Source organism: Saccoglossus kowalevskii, chromosome 9, assembly GCF_978046115.1.
Source record: "Saccoglossus kowalevskii chromosome 9, keSacKowa6.1, whole genome shotgun sequence".
Lineage (NCBI taxonomy): Eukaryota > Metazoa > Hemichordata > Enteropneusta > Harrimaniidae > Saccoglossus > Saccoglossus kowalevskii.
Window position 1 is genome coordinate 30,726,930 of NC_140649.1, and position 24,149 is coordinate 30,751,078.

At 35.5% G+C, this 24,149-nt stretch overlaps 1 protein-coding gene across 1 annotated transcript in view; it reads left to right on the forward strand.

Moving 5' to 3' along the window:
* Positions 1-1,946: 1,946 nt before the first annotated feature.
* Positions 1,947-24,149, forward strand: part of LOC144356074 (adhesion G protein-coupled receptor L3-like) — a 31,611-nt gene continuing 9,408 nt past the window's right edge. Inside the window, exons 1-15 of the mRNA XM_085504069.1 lie at positions 1,947-2,073; positions 3,685-3,846; positions 6,676-6,782; positions 6,874-7,074; positions 7,508-7,691; positions 7,789-7,926; positions 8,531-8,718; positions 8,934-8,980; positions 10,509-10,626; positions 12,122-12,225; positions 12,417-12,519; positions 15,271-15,424; positions 16,003-16,069; positions 16,358-16,424; positions 17,680-17,774. Of these exons, the coding sequence (XP_085360195.1) occupies positions 1,947-2,073; positions 3,685-3,846; positions 6,676-6,782; positions 6,874-7,074; positions 7,508-7,691; positions 7,789-7,926; positions 8,531-8,718; positions 8,934-8,980; positions 10,509-10,626; positions 12,122-12,225; positions 12,417-12,519; positions 15,271-15,424; positions 16,003-16,069; positions 16,358-16,424; positions 17,680-17,774 (1,862 nt within the window). The remainder of the gene's footprint in view (positions 2,074-3,684; positions 3,847-6,675; positions 6,783-6,873; positions 7,075-7,507; positions 7,692-7,788; positions 7,927-8,530; positions 8,719-8,933; positions 8,981-10,508; positions 10,627-12,121; positions 12,226-12,416; positions 12,520-15,270; positions 15,425-16,002; positions 16,070-16,357; positions 16,425-17,679; positions 17,775-24,149) is intronic.

The following is a 24,149-nucleotide window of genomic DNA, read 5'->3' on the forward strand; positions in this document are numbered from 1 at the left end:
CTCCCTGAACTGGAAACTCATCTATTGTGCATTGCATTGTTTCTGTTGAAGCATGGTCAATAATTGTGCTAAAACAAAAATACTGAAGTCTGCATGAGTATGCCATTCAGAGATTCCAGCCAATAAAAACAAATGTTGACACAAGCACAATTGGCTTTTCTCTTTTATATTATTTTTTTCTATTTTCTCTTTTATTCTCTCTATCTTGCGACTTCTGTTTTCTGTTGGTGTTGGTGGTGGTTTATAGATGCTCTGGTTTGCTTCAATGTAGTATAAACGCATCATCAGAAATATTCAGTGATCCGTGTACAACTGTCAAGAAATACTTGGAAGTCAGATTCCAATGTGTTCGACCATGTAAGTGTTTATTACCCCGTTGAACAATAACACACAGCTAACACTTACTTGTAGAATGTGTGATTATTGTCTCATTACAAGCTATCAGTTTTATCCACATTAAATTATAGTAATTTTTGATGTCATTGGTTGTGATGCGAATATCATTGAATTCAAGCAATGTATCATAAACTTATGAAGTGTGAGAGTTTGGGTGCATTATGGGAACTAATTTGACAAAATGTAGAAATTCAAATGAAATAGAAAATTTAAAAATTCAAATAGCCATGACCGAATATATATTTTATGCAAAGAAAAAGAAATCCTATACAAGATCCAACAAATTCGAAACAAGGGCAGAACACAGGAATTCAAAGTAAAAACATAATTTTGAGTAAAAATGATAGCTGTGGTGAAGTATGTGTGCAGATAATATCTATGAATGGTTTTGTGATTGATTAATTTACTATCTCTGATTGTGCTACATCTTTATCTAATTCTATTTGTTGATAAATTTGATATAATCATGTATTTATAATTCTTTATTTTGTTTCACTTTTTTAATCACAACCACAATTGATGTTCATGGTAAGCATTCTAGGATTTCTGTGCAAAAAGAAAATGACAAATTTTGAATTAATGAATTGCAATAGAAATCTGAATGTCCTGCTCAAGAAGGTGATTTTGAAGTATTGGTGTGAGGGAGCATGAATCCAGTTCATTTTTAGATTATTCTTTGTTGCTATTGACGAAATCCTTCTTAAAGCTGAAAAAATTAGTTTTCCAATCACGCCTGAATTGCCATGTCTACTTCCTTTATATTACTTGTGTCACATGGCATCATTAATTACAATACTTGTACCCGTGATAGGCTGATACTATCACATAATCTGTACTCTTGTAAAGAAAAGTGACAATATGATTTTAACTTCAATCACTCCACAACCACACAGGTTTTAAGATTGCTATCAATACGTTGGTACCAAATGAATCCCTTCTTGTGGGTCAAAACATTTAAATTTATGGGGAGGCACAAGGAAATTTATTTGGGAAAACTTTGTAATAATAATAATAATAATAATAATAATAATAATAATAATAATAATAATAATAATATTATTAGCCTTTGAAACAGTGTAAAAAGAGGCATACAAGTCAGAAACAAGAAAAAAAAAAAAACTGTAAAAGCATTCATGCATGTAAATCATTCAGTTTCTTGTTTCTGAATTTCCATAGGTGGATGAGAAAGTTTAGGATTCCTTTTGACGTATTATTTCCCAAATTCTTATTGATTGCTCATAAAGCATCACTAAATTTGAAATTAATTCTTCTCGAAAAAAATATATCAATAGTTGATTCTCCACCACTTTTCACTGTCAAGTGGTTAGTTGAATTTGCAAGGGAAGACGTGCAATCTAGGGGAAAAAAAATTACTTCGCTCTTTGACCAGTTACCCAACATTTTTTTTAAAAATAATCATATATGGACAACCAGCATCCCGTACTTTACCATTTATACCTACCGGTTAATATTAAACCCACTAAACGAGACAAAATTCTACAACTGTTTCAGCACAAATACCTGTTTCCACGACAATAAACCAAACAGTGATGCAGACCACAACCACTGTGGAGCCTACAAAACAGAAACCAGTCACTACTCCAACACAACCTCATAGAATATCACTGCCCACATTGCCTCCACCACTGATAATTGAAACAACACAACAACCTGAAGGTATGTATGGTTTTATATAGATCTATTAATTCATATGCAAGTTTCTGTTTCTACACAAGCTTCTTTGCAACCATGCATTGTCAGGTTGATCTCATTTTTGGTGTTCAATTCTAGTTACAACTTGCTGATCATGTGAGTACAGAAATCACTTAATCCAAAATCCAGGGATGATCTTGTACTTTTCATAAATTTGTTATAATAATTACTAGCAGTGTTGATTTGAAAATCCAAAATAAACTGATCATGAAAAATGCTAACTTAATTTTGAACATTGTATTATCTCTTGGAAGATGCTTAGCGGTGTTTGGTATGACTTTGTATTCAATTGTTAAATTAAATTGTATGCTTGTGATCAAATAATTTATTGTGTAGGCTGCTCATAGAATCTATAAATTTATCATTATTTTTATATTTCATGCTAAAACACTGCCCACAAATTGAACTGTTGATCACCATTTCTAGTGAGATTCAGAAATAAATACATGTAGATTGGGTTCTGTCTATTTGCATGTATGCATGCATTACAGCCATTAATCTGCCATGCATGCTTTGTCCAATTCAGTTCAGATCTGGTACAAAAACAAGTCAAATTTTGGTGTTTGTCTTGTTTCTTTCATCATTCTCTTTCATCGCAATGTTATTAGTCCACGTTCGAACAAAGTCCGAAAACGTGGACTATTAATTTGAGTTTGTTACGCCTGTCCGTATGTACGTCCGGAGCTATATCTTGGACACTCATTGACGGATTTCATTCAAACTTTACATGAAGACAATACATAATGTCTTACATATGCGCATCCAGTTACTTTATTATCGGAGCAAAAATGGACGACTGGCGGCCATTTTGGATGTAAAATTTGCTATTTCTGATACCTAATCATGTCTGCAGCAGTTTCTCAGAGATGACTGGGCTGATTCGAATCAAAGTTGGTATGATGATCATACATATTGGGTTGTAGGTGCACGTCATTTTTTTTCCCGTGATTCGAACAAATGTGGCCGACTGACGGCCATCTTGTTTTTCATGGTACCCATGCTACTTTATCTTGAATGCAATGAACGTTTCTGTTTAAATTTTGTACAAAGATAGTATACCAAGAGATACATCTGCACCAACATGATTTTTGTGATTCGATTCAATATGGCTTACCGACGCCCAAATTTCCTGTAAAAGCGTTAACCATCATTTTTTACATGTCCAGAGCTGTTTCTCAGAGATGACTAGGCTGATTTGAATCAAAATTGGTATAGTGATCATACATATTGGGTTATAGGCGCACGTCATATTTTTTTCGTGATTGAAAAAATTATGGCCGACTGGTGGCTATTTTGTTTTTCATGAATGCAATGAACATTTCTGTTTAAATTTTGTACAAAGATAGATACAACAGCATGAACATTATTTTTGTAATTTGATTCAATATGACTGCCCAATGTCCAATTCTCGTATAAAAGCACTAAATCTTAATTTTTAACAAATCCATCTCCTGTTAATGGTTTCAATCTAATCTCAATGACTTCATCAGCATCAAATTGATATGTCAGATCACAAAATTTTGGAAGGGGACTGTGTCATTAACAATGACTTGTTTATTGTTGTGTTATCCATAGAAACAACAGATAGTAAAGTTAAAACCACCACAGTGAAAGTCAAAGTTACAACTGATAGAAGACGATTATACTGCCCTGCAGTTAAAGTGAGAGATATAGATTGGCCGGAAACATTAACTGGTTCTGGAAATGTTATTAAACAGTGTCCCTCTGGTACAACGGGTAAGTGCGTGTATTAACTGAATGCATATAAAGGTCAGGTAACAATTTGACTGCTTTTATAATTTTTATTACCTTGCCCGTACCATCAAAGATGGAAGGGAAAGGTATATCAAGGGAAAGATTTTGTCCGGCCTTGGCGTTGTCGTTGTCGTCATCGTCGTCGTTGTCGTCGTTAATAATTGTTATTGTGTGCATAATAACTTTACTAATTCTATTCCAAACTTCATCAAACTTGGTCACCTTATTCATCAGTATAATGTCTTCCCTGAGTTTGAACAACAGATGTCCTGTATGAAAATATCATGCAAAAATTGAGAAAATCTGATAAAATATTTTGACTGTTTCTACTTGACTGATCACTGGTGATACACATCAAGGGTCACTGATCTCAGAGGAAATATGCATTGTTTTATGTGTTCAATGAAGCAAATGATTTATCCTGTAATAATATCCTTGGTAATGTATCTCAGAATCCCATACTGGGTTTCAAAACCAACTCATGGAGAGATTGCACAGTCTGATACACATTTGCAAACCTACCAATAAAATCTTTACAGAAAACAAGATGTCAGAAAATCAATATAAGCACTCCTATGAACTGGGTGCCAAATTTTGATCAAGATCTGAAGCTAATAGAAAATCTGTTTAGTTCAAAGTTATCAAATCAAAAACAATACATAAAAAATACATAAACAGCAAAACATTTCATCCACATTTTAAAAAGAAAATTGTTCTAAAATATATGTATTCTGTATTTGACAAACAGTTCATTTGACAAATGAAAACTCGCAGGAATATGTTTCAGCTATTAGAACAGAATGATAGAGTTTTCATAATACTAGTTTAAAAACGCACTTTGAAGATTGCAGTGTTTGAAGATGTACATGTAGATTCTCAGGAGGCAACAGTACTGTTGACTTCTCCCTCCACTGGACACCAACTAACTATTTAAGTTGATTTGCATACAAAGCAGAGCTTGCAACATGATAGCTATTCATAAAGGTTTTTTTTTTTTTAACTTTTCATGTAATACAAAATACTTGGACAAAAGCCAGCTGAGATTTTCTGTTATCTTGCATGTTTTATGAATCTATTCACGTCTAAATGCAGAACTTTTTTTTTTGCGATGCGGCATTTATTTTTATACTAAAATATCTGAATTACTTTGAATAAAACTGGAAATTATGTCCTTTAAAATAATTAAACAAATAAGGCACCAATGTTTTTGTAAGATATTTACATCTTTTAAGGACATTCGGTAGACTGATTCCCCACTGTTGGTTCAACCCCAAAACTTGTTTCTATTCAAAATTAATTATGACAATGCATATTTATATTGAAACAAACTGTGATAGAGGGAATTATATTATATAACAAAGGGCAAGGTCACCAGAGTTCAACTATGTTTCTAAATTGGGGTTATTAATCTGCCACGTCTCAGATATTCCAATGACACTGAAGTGTTTTTGTATACAGGTTTCATAAAGTATCTTTGAGCTGCCAAAATTTTTGCTTAACGAGCGGATATTAATATGAGATATAGCAAATGTACTGTTTGAATTATGGTTAAATTTTTCGTTAAATTCAGAAGGGGAAAGAGAGTTGTTTACAACTTCATGTCTGATATAAATATCATCATTGACTGGTTGCGCAAATACAAATTATACTTATACACCATATTCGACAACACAGTACAATGTACTTACAATTAACATATTTTGTGCAAGTCCATTTCATTATTGATAACGATTGGTGGTAAGCCACTTTTCTTCCTCACGAATATTTCACAGTTATTTGTCCACAGAAATTTATAATTCGTGTTCTTTCTTACCTCATTGGCTTTCCCTAATAACTGTCGAGTACTGTGGTGAAGATTTTCATTAATGAAAATAGGGTTGTTTGCATCACAACCGATGTTTCTGGTTGATATACCTTTGACTTTACGTCTTCCCTCATAGATTGTGTTTGTTTCTTTCCTGGTAGTAAATCAATAGTGGGTCGTGGACGTCTTACATCTAGGGTGATATCTTCATTGTGTTTACCAATGCGGTGTGTTACATTGATGTCATTTTCATTAGTTTGCAGTTCGATCTTCTTTAGGATGTTAAGAGCTATCTTATCAGTGTTTTCTTCTTGGCTGGTTTCTGGGATGCCCGTAATTTCTAGGTTTATCCTCCGATGATATTGGTTTAATTCATTCAAGTTTCTTTCAGTGTTGTTAACCTGGTTTCGTAATCACTGTTTTTCTTTTTTCAAGTTCTTATTCACTTTCTTTTACCATTTCTTCAAATTTACTATTCATAAATGATATTGAATTAACTACCGACTGTTGTCCAGATTTTAAGTCACTAATGTCACTGCTGATAATGGTGAGTCTCTCAATAATTGCAGCCACTGATGGTACTCCCCTGGCAACTTTCTCAGGACTGGATGTCCGACTGCCTTCACATTTTTTGCACAAAGGTACACTATTTTCTGCAGCTGTAACACCTTTAGTCTTACCACAATAGGTGGCATGTTGAACAAACAATAGTTCACAATGCTAGGCAAACAAATATTAAAGTTGCATTCAGAGATTTTTCGTGAAAAAAAAGTTGTTGGAATCAGAGACGAAGTACCAGCAGTCCACTGCCACTTAGCGCCCTCAAAATACAACACAGACTCACTCCTTGCAATATCTATCTGTATTTATTATATGATGAGTATTTTAGATAATCCCCTCTTATGCTTGTAGATTACCTTAAGTGTTTGTTTAACACTTGTATGTATCAGTCATGTGATCTGTCATGTGACCCTATAACATTACTAATTATATGCATTTTTTCCTAGGTGAAGCATCATGGGATTGCAACGGTTCCCCAGCTGAATGGACACCTGCATCAGGTCCTGATCTCAGTGCATGCAAATCACCTTGGGTGAATTTCATCACAGGACGGGTCAGTATTTTCATTTTGTTGCTTTCACTGTTCTAAATTTTTGCATTTTTACTAGTGGTGTTGAACTATATTTCTACTGTTTTCTTTCTAGGTTGATGACATTGAAGACCCTGATGACATCATTCAGATTTCAGAAATGCTAGTAACTGGAACAGAACCAGATAAAAAACTTTATGGTGGTGACATCAAAGGTTGTATTGATGTCATTGATCAATTACCGATAGCATTAGAGGAACAGTTGAAAGATTTGAATCAAGTGGAAAGACAAAAACTTGTTTCCAATACTGCTGATGTAAGTATACAATATATATGTATTATGAGATACATGCACATCCATTTGTCTATTTTTCATCTGATTTGAAATGACCATTTGGTGGCCATTTCGTGTTTAAAATTCATCATAATCGTGCATTTCGGTTGTTCCGGAACTTGACTATAGCTGTAAATAAATAAATGTCATACATTAGACATTGCAGGACCTTGACCCATGTAATTTTGTGTTTTGGATTGGACTGGTGGCCATTTATTTTTAATGAATGCTGTTCCAGAGCTGTATCTCTGACATGTCTTGACTGATTGCATTCAAACTTTACATTTACATTATACATCATGTCACACATATTGACATACATCTTTGTCTCAATTTCTGATTTAACAGGTAGTACTTACTAGTTTGACTTGACTAATGAATGCTTTGTGACACTTTTTTATTGTTCTGTTACCAGGGCAACCTTATTACTGGTAGTAATTTATTGTCAAATGAGCACAATGATGCTTGGTTGGATTTATCACCAAAAGAACAAACTCAGGAAGCAGCTAAACTGTTAAATGGTATGGAGACGAATGGTTTCCTAGTAGCCAGGGAGTTGCCAGAAGGACAGGTCAAAACTAAAGTCACTGACAACATAGGTAAGTATGGTAGATGCATGGTTTCCTGATAACCAGAAAGACATGTCAAAACCCAAAATGGTTGATCTCTTATATTCTACTATTTCTGTTGTCATAGTGATGGAAGTCGCTGTTTCTAAAACAAGTAATTTACCAGATGATGGCTCAGTGATTTTTCCAGGGACGAAGGGAATAGTGAATTCTTCTGATTCTATTGTTCTATCTGATGTTAGTATCAAAGCCAGAAGTACAAATGGTGAGTTTATTAGACTATATTCTTCATAAAATCACTTTCATTGACCCTATATTATAACCAGGATTCATGTGGATGTCCTAAATCTTTTGATAAAGTGTGATATGAACTAAAACATATAGTATTTTGTTTGATCAGAATATGATTTACCGTAAACTAAAAACATACTGTTTGCAGGACACACAACAGTATTTGTTACATGAAAAGTGCAGTGAGACTTTCATTATGACATGGAACGAATACTCAGGTGTGCTTAAAAGAACAGCATCACACTATTCACATATGGTTCCACCATCTATGGCCCTATGAGTCTACGAACCTGTGCATAATCATGTTAGGAAAAGCTGTATTTGACCTTTGTTAAATGGAATGATTTGATTGGGTACACCAAGGATCAACTCACACCAAGGAGTTGAATCCATCAATAAGCATTCCTGTAACAACAACTCGTATCAATTTATATTCAATAGATTCTGCCATCATATATCACATCATAGCTCAAATGACAAAAACAAGTGACTTGACATTCAATTTCATATGAGATTTTGTGCTTGACTTTTTTTTTACAAATTCCTGAAATAACATTTCATATTTCCATTTCTTATAGGCTCTGCTAAATTAGTCTTCTTGATGTACAACAATATTGGTCATTTCTTAGAAGGTATTGATGGAGTTGGCAATGATACAAACTCATCCGTTAAGTTGATAAATTCACGCGTCATTTCAGCATCTCTCAACACTATGCATTCACAGTCAATAGTTGAACCTGTCATCATCACATTGGAGCATATTAAGGTGAGATCACGTTGTATAAAGTTAACAATAACCCCCCCCTCCTCTTTCCTTACTTTTCTCCCTTCCTTTCCTCCCTACAGTGTGTTGTCTTTGTTTCTGTATGCAGCACATTTTTCCTGTCAGTCATTCATCATGAATTGATCCATCTTAAATCTTGCAAGTGGAGACAATTTGTTGCCATTATATGGATAATATGGTGTATTCTATTTTTTCAGAATGACAGAAGAAATCCTGTTTGTTCATATTGGAATGCCTCTGGTGGGTAAGTACTATGTGATCATTTTCTTTAACATCACAATAATAAAATCTTGTCCATGTGTCAATATTTGAAATTTACTCATTTGCACTCTATTACATGATAATATATTTAGATGATTTTTACCTTGCCCGTACCATCAAAGATGGAAGGGAGAGGTATATTAAGGGAAAAATTTTGTCCGGCGTTGTCGTCGTCGTCGTCGTTGTTGTTGTTGTTGTCGTCGTTAATAATTGTTATTGTGTGCATGATAACTTTACTAATTCTATTCCAAACTTCATCAAACTTGGTCACTTTGTTCATCAGTATAAAGTCTTCCCTGAGTTTGAACAACAGATGTCCTGTATGAAAATATCATGCAAAAATTGAGAAAAACTGATAAAATATTTTGACTGTTTCTACTTGACTGATCACTGGTGATACACATCAAAGGTCACTGATCTCAGTGGAAATATGCATTGTTTTATGCGTTCAATGAAGCAAATGATTTATTTTGTAATAATATCCTTGGTAATGTATCTCAGAAATCCTTACTGGGTTTCAAAACCAACTCATGGAGAGATTGCACAGTCTGATACACATTTGCAAACCTACCAATAAATCTTTACAGAAAACAAGATGTCAGAAAATCAATATAAGCACTCCTATGAACTGGGTGCCAAACTTTGATCAAGATCTGAAGCTAATAGAAAATCTGTTTAGTTCAAAGTTATCAAATCAAAAACAATATATAAAAAATACATAAAAAGCAAAACATTTCATCCACATTTTAAAAAGAAAATTGTTCTAAAATATATGTATTCTGTATTTGACAAACAGTTCATTCGACAAATGAAAACTCACAGGAATATGTTTCAGCTATTAGAACAGAATGATAGAGTTTTTATAATACTAGTTTAAAAACTCACTTCAAACAAAGATTGCAGTGTTTGAAGATGTAGGTTCTCAGGAGGCAACAGTACAGTTGACTTCTCCCTCCACTGGACACCAACTAACTATTTAAGTTGATTTGCATACAAAGCAGAGCTTGCAACATGATAGCTATTCATAAAGGATGTTTTTTTTTTTACTTTTCATATAATACAGTAGTCACATAATGAGGCAGTTCATATTTGTCTCAGTGAATCATTCATTTTTGACAGACACCTGTACAAAATACTTGGACAAAAGCCAGCTAAGATTTTCTGTTATCTTGCATGTTTTATGAATCTATTCACGTCTAAATGCAGCACTTTTTTTTTGCAATGAGGCATTTGTTTTTATACTAAAATATCTGAATTACTTTGAATAAAGCTGGAAATTATGTCCCTTAAAATAATTAAACAAATAAGGCACAAATGTTTTTGTAAGATATTTACATCTTTAAAGCACATTCGGTAGACTGATTCCCCACTGTTAGTTCAACCCCAAAACTTTTTTGTATTCAAAATTAATTATGACAATGTATATTTATATTGAAACAAACTATGTTAAAGGGAATTATATTATATAACAAAGGGCAAGGTCACCAGAGTTCAACTATGTTTTATTTCAGTTCTGGTTCTTGGTCAAACTCTGGATGTGAAACTGTTGAAAGTAATGAAACCCATACAATATGTTCCTGTAATCACCTCACTAACTTTGCTGTACTTATGGATGTACATGGAACTTTGGTAAGTACTACACATATACACTTGGCATTTACATAATGTCCACAAGACAGCCACATGACATTCACATCATATCCACATGATTCCTGCATGACATTCACATGATCTGTACCTGATATTCACATGATACACGCTTGACGGTCACATGATTTCAAAATGACATTCACATGATCTGTACCTGACATTCACATGATATCCAGCAGACATTCACATGATCTCTATGTACCTGATATTTACATATCCACCTGACAATTCCCTGATTTTCTGCATCAGGCAATCACACTAACCTTCACCTGATTTGTAGCTGATTTCCGCCTGACATGCATGTGATGTCCACCTGACGTTCATGCGATGTCCACCTGATGTTCATGCGATGTCCACCTGACGTTCATGCGATGTCCACCTGACGTTCATGCGATGTCCACCTGACGTTCATGCGATATCCACCTGACGTTCATGCGATGTCCACCTGACGTTCATGCGATGTCCACCTGACGTTCATGCGATGTCCACCTGACGTTCATGCGATGTCCACCTGACGTTCATGCGATGTCCACCTGACGTTCATGCGATGTCCACCTGACGTTCATGCGATGTCCACCTGACATTCATGCGATGTCCACCTGACATTCATGCGATGTCCACCTGACATTCATGCGATGTCCACCTGACATTCATGCGATGTCCACCTGACGTTCATGCGATGTCCACCTGACGTTCATGCGATGTCCACCTGACGTTCATGCGATGTCCACCTGACGTTCATGCGATGTCCACCTGACGTTCATGCGATGTCCACCTGACGTTCATGCGATGTCCACCTGACGTTCATGCGATGTCCACCTGACGTTCATGCGATGTCCACCTGACGTTCATGCGATGTCCACCTGACGTTCATGCGATGTCCACCTGACGTTCATGCGATGTCCACCTGACGTTCATGCGATGTCCACCTGACTTTCATGCGATGTCCACCTGACATTCATGCGATGTCCACCTGACATTCATGCGATGTCCACCTGACATTCATGCGATGTCCACCTGACATTCACACTTATGTCCACCTGACATTCACACTTATGTCCACCTGACATTCACACTTGTGTCCACCTGACATTCACACTTGTGTCCACCTGACATTCACACTTGTGTCCACCTGACATTCACACTTGTGTCCACCTGACATTCACACTTGTGTCCACCTGACATTCACACTTGTGTCCACCTGACATTCACACTTGTGTCCACCTGACATTCACACTTGTGTCCACCTGACATTCACACTTGTGTCCACCTGACATTCACACTTGTGTCCACCTGACATTCACACTTGTGTCCACCTGACATTCACAATTATGTCCACCTGACATTCACAATTATGTCCACCTGACATTTATGTGATGTCCCCATGATATCCACCCGACATGTTTACCTGGCATTTACATTTTATGTTCTTTTCATTCACATAAATCCATCAAACATACTTTTTTTATTGCAGTTACCTTTCAGTCACCACTTTGCATTATCTGTGATTACCTACGCTGGATTCATGATATCAATAATATGCCTCATACTCTGCTTAATGACGTTCTGTGGGTTCAAGTAAGTCACAGTCAACATAGTAGTATTTTTTACCTAGACCTCATAATTACCCAATATAATGCCTTGTACTATGTTAATGAAATCTTGTGGGTTCAAGCAATTCAGTCTACTTACCGATATATTTAACTACCTAATATATCCATAAATAACTATCCTGTTTATCAGAAATTTCTATTTTTTTCTGCCTGTAGGAATTTGCAGTGTGATCGAAACACTATTCACAAGAATCTTTGTTTTTGTCTACTGGTCGCAGAAGTGTTGTTCATGGCTGGTATTGATAAGACTGAAAAACTGGTAAGTGAAAATGTGTACAATCATGGGTGAATTTCAGCTTCCTCATACATTCTGCCCTCTGTGTTGACTTGTGCAATAACAATCTCTTTTTAAAGAATCCAGAGAGACTGTATATTGGTGGCATCTCCTGCAATGTTTTTAGTCCCTGTAGTCAAAAACAGGTACTTGTGGATTGCCTCTGTGTGTGCGTCTTTGCGACCGGACCTATATCTTAGAAATCCTGGACCGATTACATTCAAACTTCACACACACACATTTAATATTATACATATGCACATCAATTTGTTTCATGATCTGATTTAAGATGGCCGAATGGTGGCCATTTGTGTATTGGAAAATAATCAAAATCAAGCATTTCTGGCATTCCGGAACTGGTTTTCAGTGGTTCTAGTGCCATATCTCTGACATGCTTTGACTGATTATGTTAAAAATTTATATATTCATAATACATCATGTACATTGTAATATATATTGGTTTGATGATCCAATTCAGTATGGTCCAATCAATCATTTCTGGCATATCGGAAACTGATCTTGGTCTTTTATGGATGCATTTCATTCAAACTTGGTACATACGATAGACATTATTGGCCCTTGATGCACGTCATTGTTTTTCAGATCGGATTCAAAATTGCTGTCTTGTGGCCATTTTGTTTTAATGAATGCGGTTATAGAGCCATATCTCTGACATGCTTTGACTGATTAGTCCCCGTTCGGACGCAGTCCGAAAACGGGGACTTATGTTTTGCCCTGTGTGCGTCCGTGCGTCCGTGCGTCCGTGCGTCCGTGCGTCCGTGATCACCTGTATCTCGAACATGCATGGACTGATTAAGTTCAAACTTCACTCATACATCACACATTATATGGGACATATGCACATGCATTTTTTTCATGATCCGATTAACGATAGCCGAATAGTGGCCATTTTAAGGCCGAAAATGCATCAAAATCGCACATTTTCACCATTCCGGACCCGGATCTCAGTTATGCATGGACGGATTTTGTTCAAATTTGGTACATACATTAAGCATAATAGGACCTTGATGCACGTCATTTTTTTTTTTGGATCGGGTTCGAAATGGCCGACTGGCGGCCATTTTGTTTTAAAGAATTCAGTTCTGGATCCGTATCTGAGACATGCTTGGATTGATCGAGTTCAAACTTCACACACACAAGGTACATCATGTCACAAATATGTATGTGCATTTGTTTCATGATCTCATTAACGATAGCCAAATGGCGGCCACTTTAAGGCCGAAAATGCATTGAAATCGCACATTTTCACCATTCCGGACCCGGATCTCAGTTATGCATGGACGGATTTCATTCAAATTTGGTACATACATTAAACATAATAGGACCTTGATGCACGTCATTTTTTTTTTCGGATCAAGTTCGAAATAGCCGACTGGCGGCCATTTTGTTTTAAAGAATTCAGTTCTGGATCCGTATCCGAGACATGTCTGGATTGATCAAGTTCAAACTTCACACACACAAGGTACATCATGTCACAAATATGTATGTGCATTTGTTTCATGATCTCATTAACGATAGCCAAATGGGGGCCGCTTTAAGGCCGAAAATGCATTGAAATCGCACATTTTCACCATTCCGGACCCAGATCTCAGTTATGCATGGACGGATTTCATTCAAATTTGGTACATACATTAAACATAATAGGACCTTGATGCACGTCATTTTTTTTTTCGGATCAAGTTCGAAATAGCCGACTGGCGGCCATTTTGTTTTAAAGAATTCAGTTCTGGATCCGTATCCGAGACATGTCTGGATTGATCAAGTTCAAACTTCACACACACAAGGTACATCATGTCACAAATATGTATGTGCATTTGTTTCATGATCTCATTAACGATAGCCAAATGGGGGCCGCTTTAAGGCCGAAAATGCATTGAAATTGCACATTTTCACCATTCCGGACCCGTATCTCAGTTATGCATGGATGGATTTTGTTCAAATTTGGTACATACATTAAACATAATAGGACCTTGATGCACGTCTTTTTTTTCCGGATCAAGTTCGAAATGGCCGACTGGCGGCCATTTTGTTAAAGAATTCAGTTCTGGATCCGTATCCAAGACATGTCTGGATTGATCAAGTTCAAACTTCACACACACATGGTACATCATGTCACAAATAGATATGTGCATTTGTTTCATGATCTGCTTAACAATAGCGGAATGATGGCCATTTTAAGGCCGAAAATGCATCAAAATCACGTATTTTCACAATTCCAGAACCGGATCTCAGTCATGCATGGATGGATTTTGTTCAGATTTAGCACAATGTGTTGTACATATGCAGGTGCATTTCGGTCATGATCTGCTTTGAATGTATATGTCACTCAAATATGAACGGAACGGGGACGTGTCATTGACAATGACTTGTTATTTTCAAATTTTATATATTCATTATACATCATGTCATAGATATACAGATGTATTCAAAATGGCCGGCCAGTGACCATTTTGTTTTTAATTAATGCTGTTCCAGAGCAAGATCTCTCAATATGGATTCAATAAGTACTCAGATTGAAAAATCATCATAATCAAGCCTCAGCTTCTCGATCCCTATCGCTGACCTATTCATGTTTCAACTTTATTACTATAAACAAAACTGTATCTTAAATTTTATAACTGACAGGGACTGTGCCATGCATGGCTCGTTTGTGATGGGGATTGTGTTATATCAATGACTTGTTATCCAATAACATGCTTTTTTGTTAAATTTTAGTTGCCGTGTACCATCATTGCAGCATGTCTGCATTATTTCTTTCTTGCGGCGTTTGCATGGATGAGTTTGGAAGGAATTCAATTGTATGTCATGTTAGTAGAAGTCTTTGAAGCCGAGCATTCAAGAAGAAAGTATTACTATCCATATGGATATGGTGAGTTAATATTCAAAGTAGAATTCAAATATTGAGAACTACTCAGAGTCAGTAAAAAGTTGGACTCCAATTGTACCGTACTCGACCGCGTTAGCACCCAGGGGCCTCAGAAAACTGAATATGGCATGAAATATTTACCACATTTTACTTGTATTAATAGGTCATTGTCGAAGCATAGTTTACACACGGTTACCATGGTCTACACATTCACAACATATTCACAGTGGTCGATATCCACGCTGTATCATATAAAAACGATTACCAAGATTCGTTACGCAAGACCAAGTTTTAAATTAGTTGCATTTTGAAGGGGTGGGCGCTTTGCCGAATGTGACCCCAAATATGAAAATTGTGCAAAAGTGGGGGGTGGGCGCTTGCCTGGGCATCGGCAGTCAAGTACGGTATTATCATCCATATTCTGAATTCATGTGACTTGCAGTTTGATATGACATTTTCTGAATTCATAAAGCATTGGATTAACAGCAGTTTGCATTAATGGGGACTCTGACACTGTATAAATAGTCTCCCAAATTAAAACTGACATCTAACATGTTTGGGTACTTACTGTTACTACACAGGTCTTCCGGCAGTGATAGTTGGTGTGTCTGCTGGTATATTCTATGAAGGTTATGGAACTGATTCTGTGTAAGTATGACCATTCCATTCATCCATTCAAAATTCAAACATTTAATCAAGGATAGGTATTGTAGTACTGGTGTAAAACCCGAACAAGATACAGTACTTCAACTTACATGTATAAAAAACCTGAACATGCAGTTTGTTTCTAAATACTGCCTTTAGAGGTAATCTCACCACAATTTTTTGACATAAATTTCAACCTGATATCATGCGTTATGCTATTATATCTTTCAATTGATTCCTCCCTAACTAAGAAAGACAAGGTTTTAATTGTTGTGCTATGTTTTATTTCAGATGCTGGCTGACAGTGAATAGGGGATTTATTTGGGCGTTTGTTGGTCCAATCTGTCTGGTTATTTTGGTAAGGGAAGTCCTTGTCTACTCATTTTTTAGAGAAATTAATTAAGAAATTGTTTGTGCTTTGTTAAAAACTGACTGTTTATGAATAAGCTGTAGTTCAAGTGCATCTGATTAGACACAGTACACAATCAAATTTACCTTCATTTAAGCCTCTACAAAACTATGCAAAAACATAGCAGTGCTTATTAGTCCCCGTTTGGACGCAGTCCGAAAACGAGGACTTGTGTTTGGACCTTTGTGCATCCATGTGTGCGTGCATCCTGACCTGTTTCTTAGAAATGCCTAGACCAATCACAATCAAGCTTAACACATACATCATACATGACATTATACATGTGCACATCAATTTGTTTCACGATCTCATTTAAGATGGCCAAATGGCAGCCATTTTTGTACTGAAAAATCATCAAAATTAAGCATTTCTCGGTTTATAGATGGATTTTGTTCAAATTTGGTATATACATTGGACATTATAGAACCTTAATGCACATCATTTTGTTTTTCAGATAAGATTCAAAATGGCCGACTAGTGGCCATTTTGTTTTAATGAATGTGGTTCTAGTGCCATATCTCTGACATGCTTTGACTTATTTTGTTCAAATGTCAAATATTCATTTAATAAACATCATGTCATAGATATTCAGATATATTGGTTTGACGATCCTATTAAAAATGGCCGAATGGTGGCCATTTTTGTGCTAAAACATCATCAAATATCAAGCATTTCTGGCATTTATGGATGGATTTCGTTACGGGTTCCTGATGCACGTCATGTTATTTTTCAGATTGAATTCAAAATGGCCTATTGAATAGGCTTCTTGAACCATATCTCTGACATGCTTTGGGCTGATTATGTTAAAATTTGTTATATTCATTATACATCACGTTATAGATACATGTATTCAAAATGGCTGATTTTGTTTTAATTAATGCTGTTCAAGAGCAATATCTCTCAATGTGGACAAGTACTCATTTGACGATCAGATGCAAATGTCAATCATTTTAAACAATCATCATAATCATATTCATGACATTATATTCCAGCTATATTAATATAAACAAAACTATATATCTCAAATTCGATAACTAACAGGGACTGTGCCATGCATGGCTTGTTTGTTTAATTTTTCAAATAGCCATTTGGGTAGCATCCCAACAAAATTTAAGTTTTTTGATTAGCTATAATGATCCATCGAAGTTGGATTTAATGTGTTTTCATGTCTTAAACCATTTTGAAATTTCTGATTTATTTGTAGATTAATCTTATCTTTTTAATAATGGCTGGTGTAATCATGTGCCGACATACAGTATCCCCAGCCAATAGGAACAATGATAAAATAAACAAGTTAAGGTAAGATCCAGTCCAATCTGAACCTAATATATTGACACATCTCGTGCTGAAAGCCTTCAGGAATAATAATATTTTTTATTTGTTTATTGAATATTATCTGGACCAAATCTTTATAATTCACACTGTCGAACATTTATGAATGCTGTAAAATATTGTACTAGATCTAGTTCTATATTTGTGAGAAATTGACAATTAAGCTAACAGTCTAGTGTGAAACTAGGTTGAGAGATATAATATGGCTAAACCAACAATAGAGACAAAAATGGTTTTTACTCATTTTAAAAGTCACAAATATATGGTATCTCTTACTATGCTTTGTAGAAGTGTATCATCACTTCATTTCCGTACTTCTTCTCCCTGTATATCATCTCTGCTATCTTCCTATGCTAACCTATGTCATCTCTTACTATGCTTTTTAGAAGTGTATCTCTACTTCATTTCCTTACTTCTTCTCCCTGTATATCATCTCTGCTATCTTCCTATGCTAACTTAGGGTATCTTTTACTATGCTTTGTAGAAGTGTATCTCTACATCATTTCCTTACTTCATCTCTCTGTGTATCATTTCTGCTATCTTTCTTTGCTAACCTATGACATCTCTTACTATGCTTTGTAGAAGTGTATCTCTACTTCATTTCCTTACTTCATCTCTCTGTGTATCATTTCTGCTATCTTTCTCTGCTAACCTGTGACATCTCTTACTATGCTTTGTAGAAGTGTATCTCTACATCATTTCCTTACTTCATCTCTCTGTGTATCATTTCTGCTATCTTTCTTTGCTAACCTATGACATCTCTTACTATGCTTTGTACAAGTGTATCTCTACTTCATTTCCTTACTTCATCTCTCTGTATATCATCTCTGCTATCTTCCTATGCTAACCTATACATCTTATACTATGCTTTGTAGAAGTGTATCTCTACTTCATTTCCTTACTTCATCTCTCTGTATATCATCTCTGCTATCTTCCTATGCTCACCTATGACATCTCTTACTACATTTTGTATGCTTTGTACAAGTGTATCTCTACTTCATTTCCTTACTTCATCTCTCTGTATATCATCTCTGCTGTCTTCCTATGCTAACCTATAACATCTCTTACTATGCTTTGTAGAAGTGTATCTCTACTTCATATCCTTACTTTATTTCTCTGTATATCATCTCTGCTATCTTCCTATGCTAACCTATGACATCTCTTACTATGCTTTGTAGAAGTGTATCTCTACTTCATTTCCTTACTTCATCTCTCTGTATATCATCTCTGCTATTTTCCTATGCTAACCTATGACATGTCTTACTATGCTTTGTAGAAGTGTATCTCTACTTCATTTCCTTACTTTATTTCTCTGTATATCATCTCTGCTATCTTCCTATGCTAACCTATGACATCTCTTACTATGCTTTGTAGAAGTGTATCTCTACTTCATTTCCTTACTTCATCTCTCTGTATATCATCTCTGCTATTTTCCTATGCTAACCTATGACATCTCTTACTATGCTTTGTAGAAGTGTATCTCTACTTCATTTCCTTACTTCATCTCTCTGTATATCATCTCTGCTATCTTCCTATGCTAACCTATGACATCTCTTACTATGCTTTGTAGAAGTGTATCTCTACTTCATTTCCTTACTTCATCTCTCTGTATATCATCTCTGCTATCTTCCTATGCTAACCTATGACATCTCTTACTATGCTTTGTAGAAGTGTATCTCTACTTCATTTCCTTACGTCATCTCTCTGTATATCATCTCTGCTATCTTTCTATGCTAACCTATGATATCTCTTACTATGCTTTGTAGAAGTGTATCTCTACTTCATTTCCTTACTTCATCTCTCTGTATATCATCTCTGCTATCTTTCTATGCTAACCTATGATATCTCTTACTATGCTTTGTAGAAGTGTATCTCTACTTCATTTCCTTACTTCATCTCTCTGTATATCATCTCTGCTATCGTCCTATGCTAACCTATGACATCTCTTACTATGCTTTGTAGAAGTGTATCTCTACTTCATTTCCTTACTTCATCTCTCTGTATATCATCTCTGCTATCTTCCTATGCTAACCTATGTCATCTCTTACTATGCTTTGTAGAAGTGTATCTCTACTTTATTTCCTTACTTCATCTCTCTGTATATCATCTCTGCTGTCTTCCTATGCTAACCTATGTCATCTCTTACTATGCTTTGTAGAAGTGTATCTTTACTTCATTTCTTTACTTCATTTCCTTACTTCATCTCTCTGTATATCATCTCTGCTATCTTCCTATGCTAACCTATGGCATCTCTTACTATGCTTTGTAGAAGTGTATCTTTACTTCATTTCCTTACTTCATCTCTCTGTATATCATCTCTGCTATCTTTCTATGCTAACCTATGACATCTCTTACTATGCTTTGTAGAAGTGTATCTCTACTTCATTTCCTTACTTCATTTCTCTGTATATCATCTCTGCTGTCTTCCTATGCTAACCTATGACATCTCTTACTATGCTTTGTAGAAGTGTATCTCTACTTCATTTCCTTACTTCATCTCTCTGTATATCATCTCTGCTATCTTTCTATGCTAACCTATGACATCTCTTACTATGCTTTGTAGAAGTGTATCTCTACTTCATTTCCTTACTTCATTTCTCTGTATATCATCTCTGCTGTCTTCCTATGCTAACCTATGACATCTCTTACTATGCTTTGTAGAAGTGTATCTCTACTTCATTTCCTTACTTCATCTCTCTGTATATCATCTCTGCTATCTTCCTATGCCAACCTATGACATCTCTTACTATGCTTTGTAGAAGTGTATCTCTACTTCATTTCCTTACTTCATCTCTCTGTATATCATCTCTGCTATCTTCCTATGCCAACCTATGACATCTCTTACTATGCTTTGTAGAAGTGTATCTCTACTTCATTTCCTTACTTCATCTCTCTGTATATCATCTCTGCTATCTTCCTATGCTAACCTATGACATCTCTTACTATGCTTTGTAGAAGTGTATCTCTACTTCATTTCCTTACTTCATTTCTCTGTATATCATCTCTGCTATCTTCCTATGCTAACCTATGACATCCCTTACTATGCTTTGTAGAAGTGTATCTCTACTTCATTTCCTTACTTCATCTCTCTGTATATCATCTCTGCTATCTTTCTATGCTAACCTATGACATCTCTTACTATGCTTTGTAGAAGTGTATCTCTACTTCATTTCCTTACTTCATCTCTCTGTATATCATCTCTGCTATCTTCCTATGCTAACCTATACATCTTATACTATGCTTTGTAGAAGTGTATCTCTACTTCATTTCCTTACTTCATCTCTCTGTATATCATCTCTGCTATCTTCCTATGCTCACCTATGACATCTCTTACTACATTTTGTATGCTTTGTACAAGTGTATCTCTACTTCATTTCCTTACTTCATCTCTCTGTATATCATCTCTGCTGTCTTCCTATGCTAACCTATAACATCTCTTACTATGCTTTGTAGAAGTGTATCTCTACTTCATTTCCTTACTTTATTTCTCTGTATATCATCTCTGCTATCTTCCTATGCTAACCTATGACATCTCTTACTATGCTTTGTAGAAGTGTATCTCTACTTCATTTCCTTACTTCATCTCTCTGTATATCATCTCTGCTATTTTCCTATGCTAACCTATGACATCTCTTACTATGCTTTGTAGAAGTGTATCTCTACTTCATTTCCTTACTTTATTTCTCTGTATATCATCTCTGCTATCTTCCTATGCTAACCTATGACATCTCTTACTATGCTTTGTAGAAGTGTATCTCTACTTCATTTCCTTACTTCATCTCTCTGTATATCATCTCTGCTATTTTCCTATGCTAACCTATGACATCTCTTACTATGCTTTGTAGAAGTGTATCTCTACTTCATTTCCTTACTTCATCTCTCTGTATATCATCTCTGCTATCTTCCTATGCTAACCTATGACATCTCTTACTATGCTTTGTAGAAGTGTATCTCTACTTCATTTCCTTACTTCATCTCTCTGTATATCATCTCTGCTATCTTCCTATGCTAACCTATGACATCTCTTACTATGCTTTGTAGAAGTGTATCTCTACTTCATTTCCTTACGTCATCTCTCTGTATATCATCTCTGCTATCTTTCTATGCTAACCTATGATATCTCTTACTATGCTTTGTAGAAGTGTATCTCTACTTCATTTCCTTACTTCATCTCTCTGTATATCATCTCTGCTATCTTTCTATGCTAACCTATGATATCTCTTACTATGCTTTGTAGAAGTGTATCTCTACTTCATTTCCTTACTTCATCTCTCTGTATATCATCTCTGCTATCGTCCTATGCTAACCTATGACATCTCTTACTATGCTTTGTAGAAGTGTATCTCTACTTCATTTCCTTACTTCATCTCTCTGTATATCATCTCTGCTATCTTCCTATGCTAACCTATGTCATCTCTTACTATGCTTTGTAGAAGTGTATCTCTACTTTATTTCCTTACTTCATCTCTCTGTATATCATCTCTGCTGTCTTCCTATGCTAACCTATGTCATCTCTTACTATGCTTTGTAGAAGTGTATCTTTACTTCATTTCTTTACTTCATTTCCTTACTTCATCTCTCTGTATATCATCTCTGCTATCTTCCTATGCTAACCTATGGCATCTCTTACTATGCTTTGTAGAAGTGTATCTTTACTTCATTTCCTTACTTCATCTCTCTGTATATCATCTCTGCTATCTTTCTATGCTAACCTATGACATCTCTTACTATGCTTTGTAGAAGTGTATCTCTACTTCATTTCCTTACTTCATTTCTCTGTATATCATCTCTGCTGTCTTCCTATGCTAACCTATGACATCTCTTACTATGCTTTGTAGAAGTGTATCTCTACTTCATTTCCTTACTTCATCTCTCTGTATATCATCTCTGCTATCTTTCTATGCTAACCTATGACATCTCTTACTATGCTTTGTAGAAGTGTATCTCTACTTCATTTCCTTACTTCATTTCTCTGTATATCATCTCTGCTGTCTTCCTATGCTAACCTATGACATCTCTTACTATGCTTTGTAGAAGTGTATCTCTACTTCATTTCCTTACTTCATCTCTCTGTATATCATCTCTGCTATCTTCCTATGCCAACCTATGACATCTCTTACTATGCTTTGTAGAAGTGTATCTCTACTTCATTTCCTTACTTCATCTCTCTGTATATCATCTCTGCTATCTTCCTATGCCAACCTATGACATCTCTTACTATGCTTTGTAGAAGTGTATCTCTACTTCATTTCCTTACTTCATCTCTCTGTATATCATCTCTGCTATCTTCCTATGCTAACCTATGACATCTCTTACTATGCTTTGTAGAAGTGTATCTCTACTTCATTTCCTTACTTCATTTCTCTGTATATCATCTCTGCTATCTTCCTATGCTAACCTATGACATCCCTTACTATGCTTTGTAGAAGTGTATCTCTACTTCATTTCCTTACTTCATCTCTCTGTATATCATCTCTGCTATCTTTCTATGCTAACCTATGACATCTCTTACTATGCTTTGTAGAAGTGTATCTCTACTTCATTTCCTTACTTCATCTCTCTGTATATCATCTCTGCTATCTTCCTATGCTAACCTATGACATCTCTTACTATGCTTTGTAGAAGTGTATCTCTACTTCATTTCCTTACTTTATTTCTCTGTATATCATCTCTGCTATCTTCCTATGCTAACCTATGACATCTCTTACTATGCTTTGTAGAAGTGTATCTTTACTTCATTTCCTTACTTCATTTCTCTGTATATCATCTCTGCTATCTTCCTATGCTAACCTATGACATCCCTTACTATGCTTTGTAGAAGTGTATCTCTACTTCATTTCCTTACTTCATCTCTCTGTATATCATCTCTGCTATCTTCCTATGCTAATCTATGACATCTCTTACTATGCTTTGTGGAAATGTATCTCTACTTCATTTCCTTACTTCATCTCTCTGTATATCATCTCTGCTGTCTTCCTATGCTAACCTGTGTCATTTCTTACTATGCTTTGTAGAAGTGTATCTTTACTTTATTTCCTTACTTCATCTCTCTGTATATCATCTCTGCTATCTTCCTATGCTAACCTATGGCATCTCTTACTATGCTTTGTAGAAGTGTATCTCTACTTCATTTCCTTACTTCATTTCTCTGTATATCATCTCTGCTATCTTCCTATGCTAACCTATGACATCTCTTACTATGCTTTGTAGAAGTGTATCTCTACTTCATTTCCTTACTTCATCTCTCTGTATATCATCTCTGCTATCTTTCTATGCTAACCTATGACATCTCTTACTATGCTTTGTAGAAGTGTATCTCTACTTCATTTCCTTACTTCATTT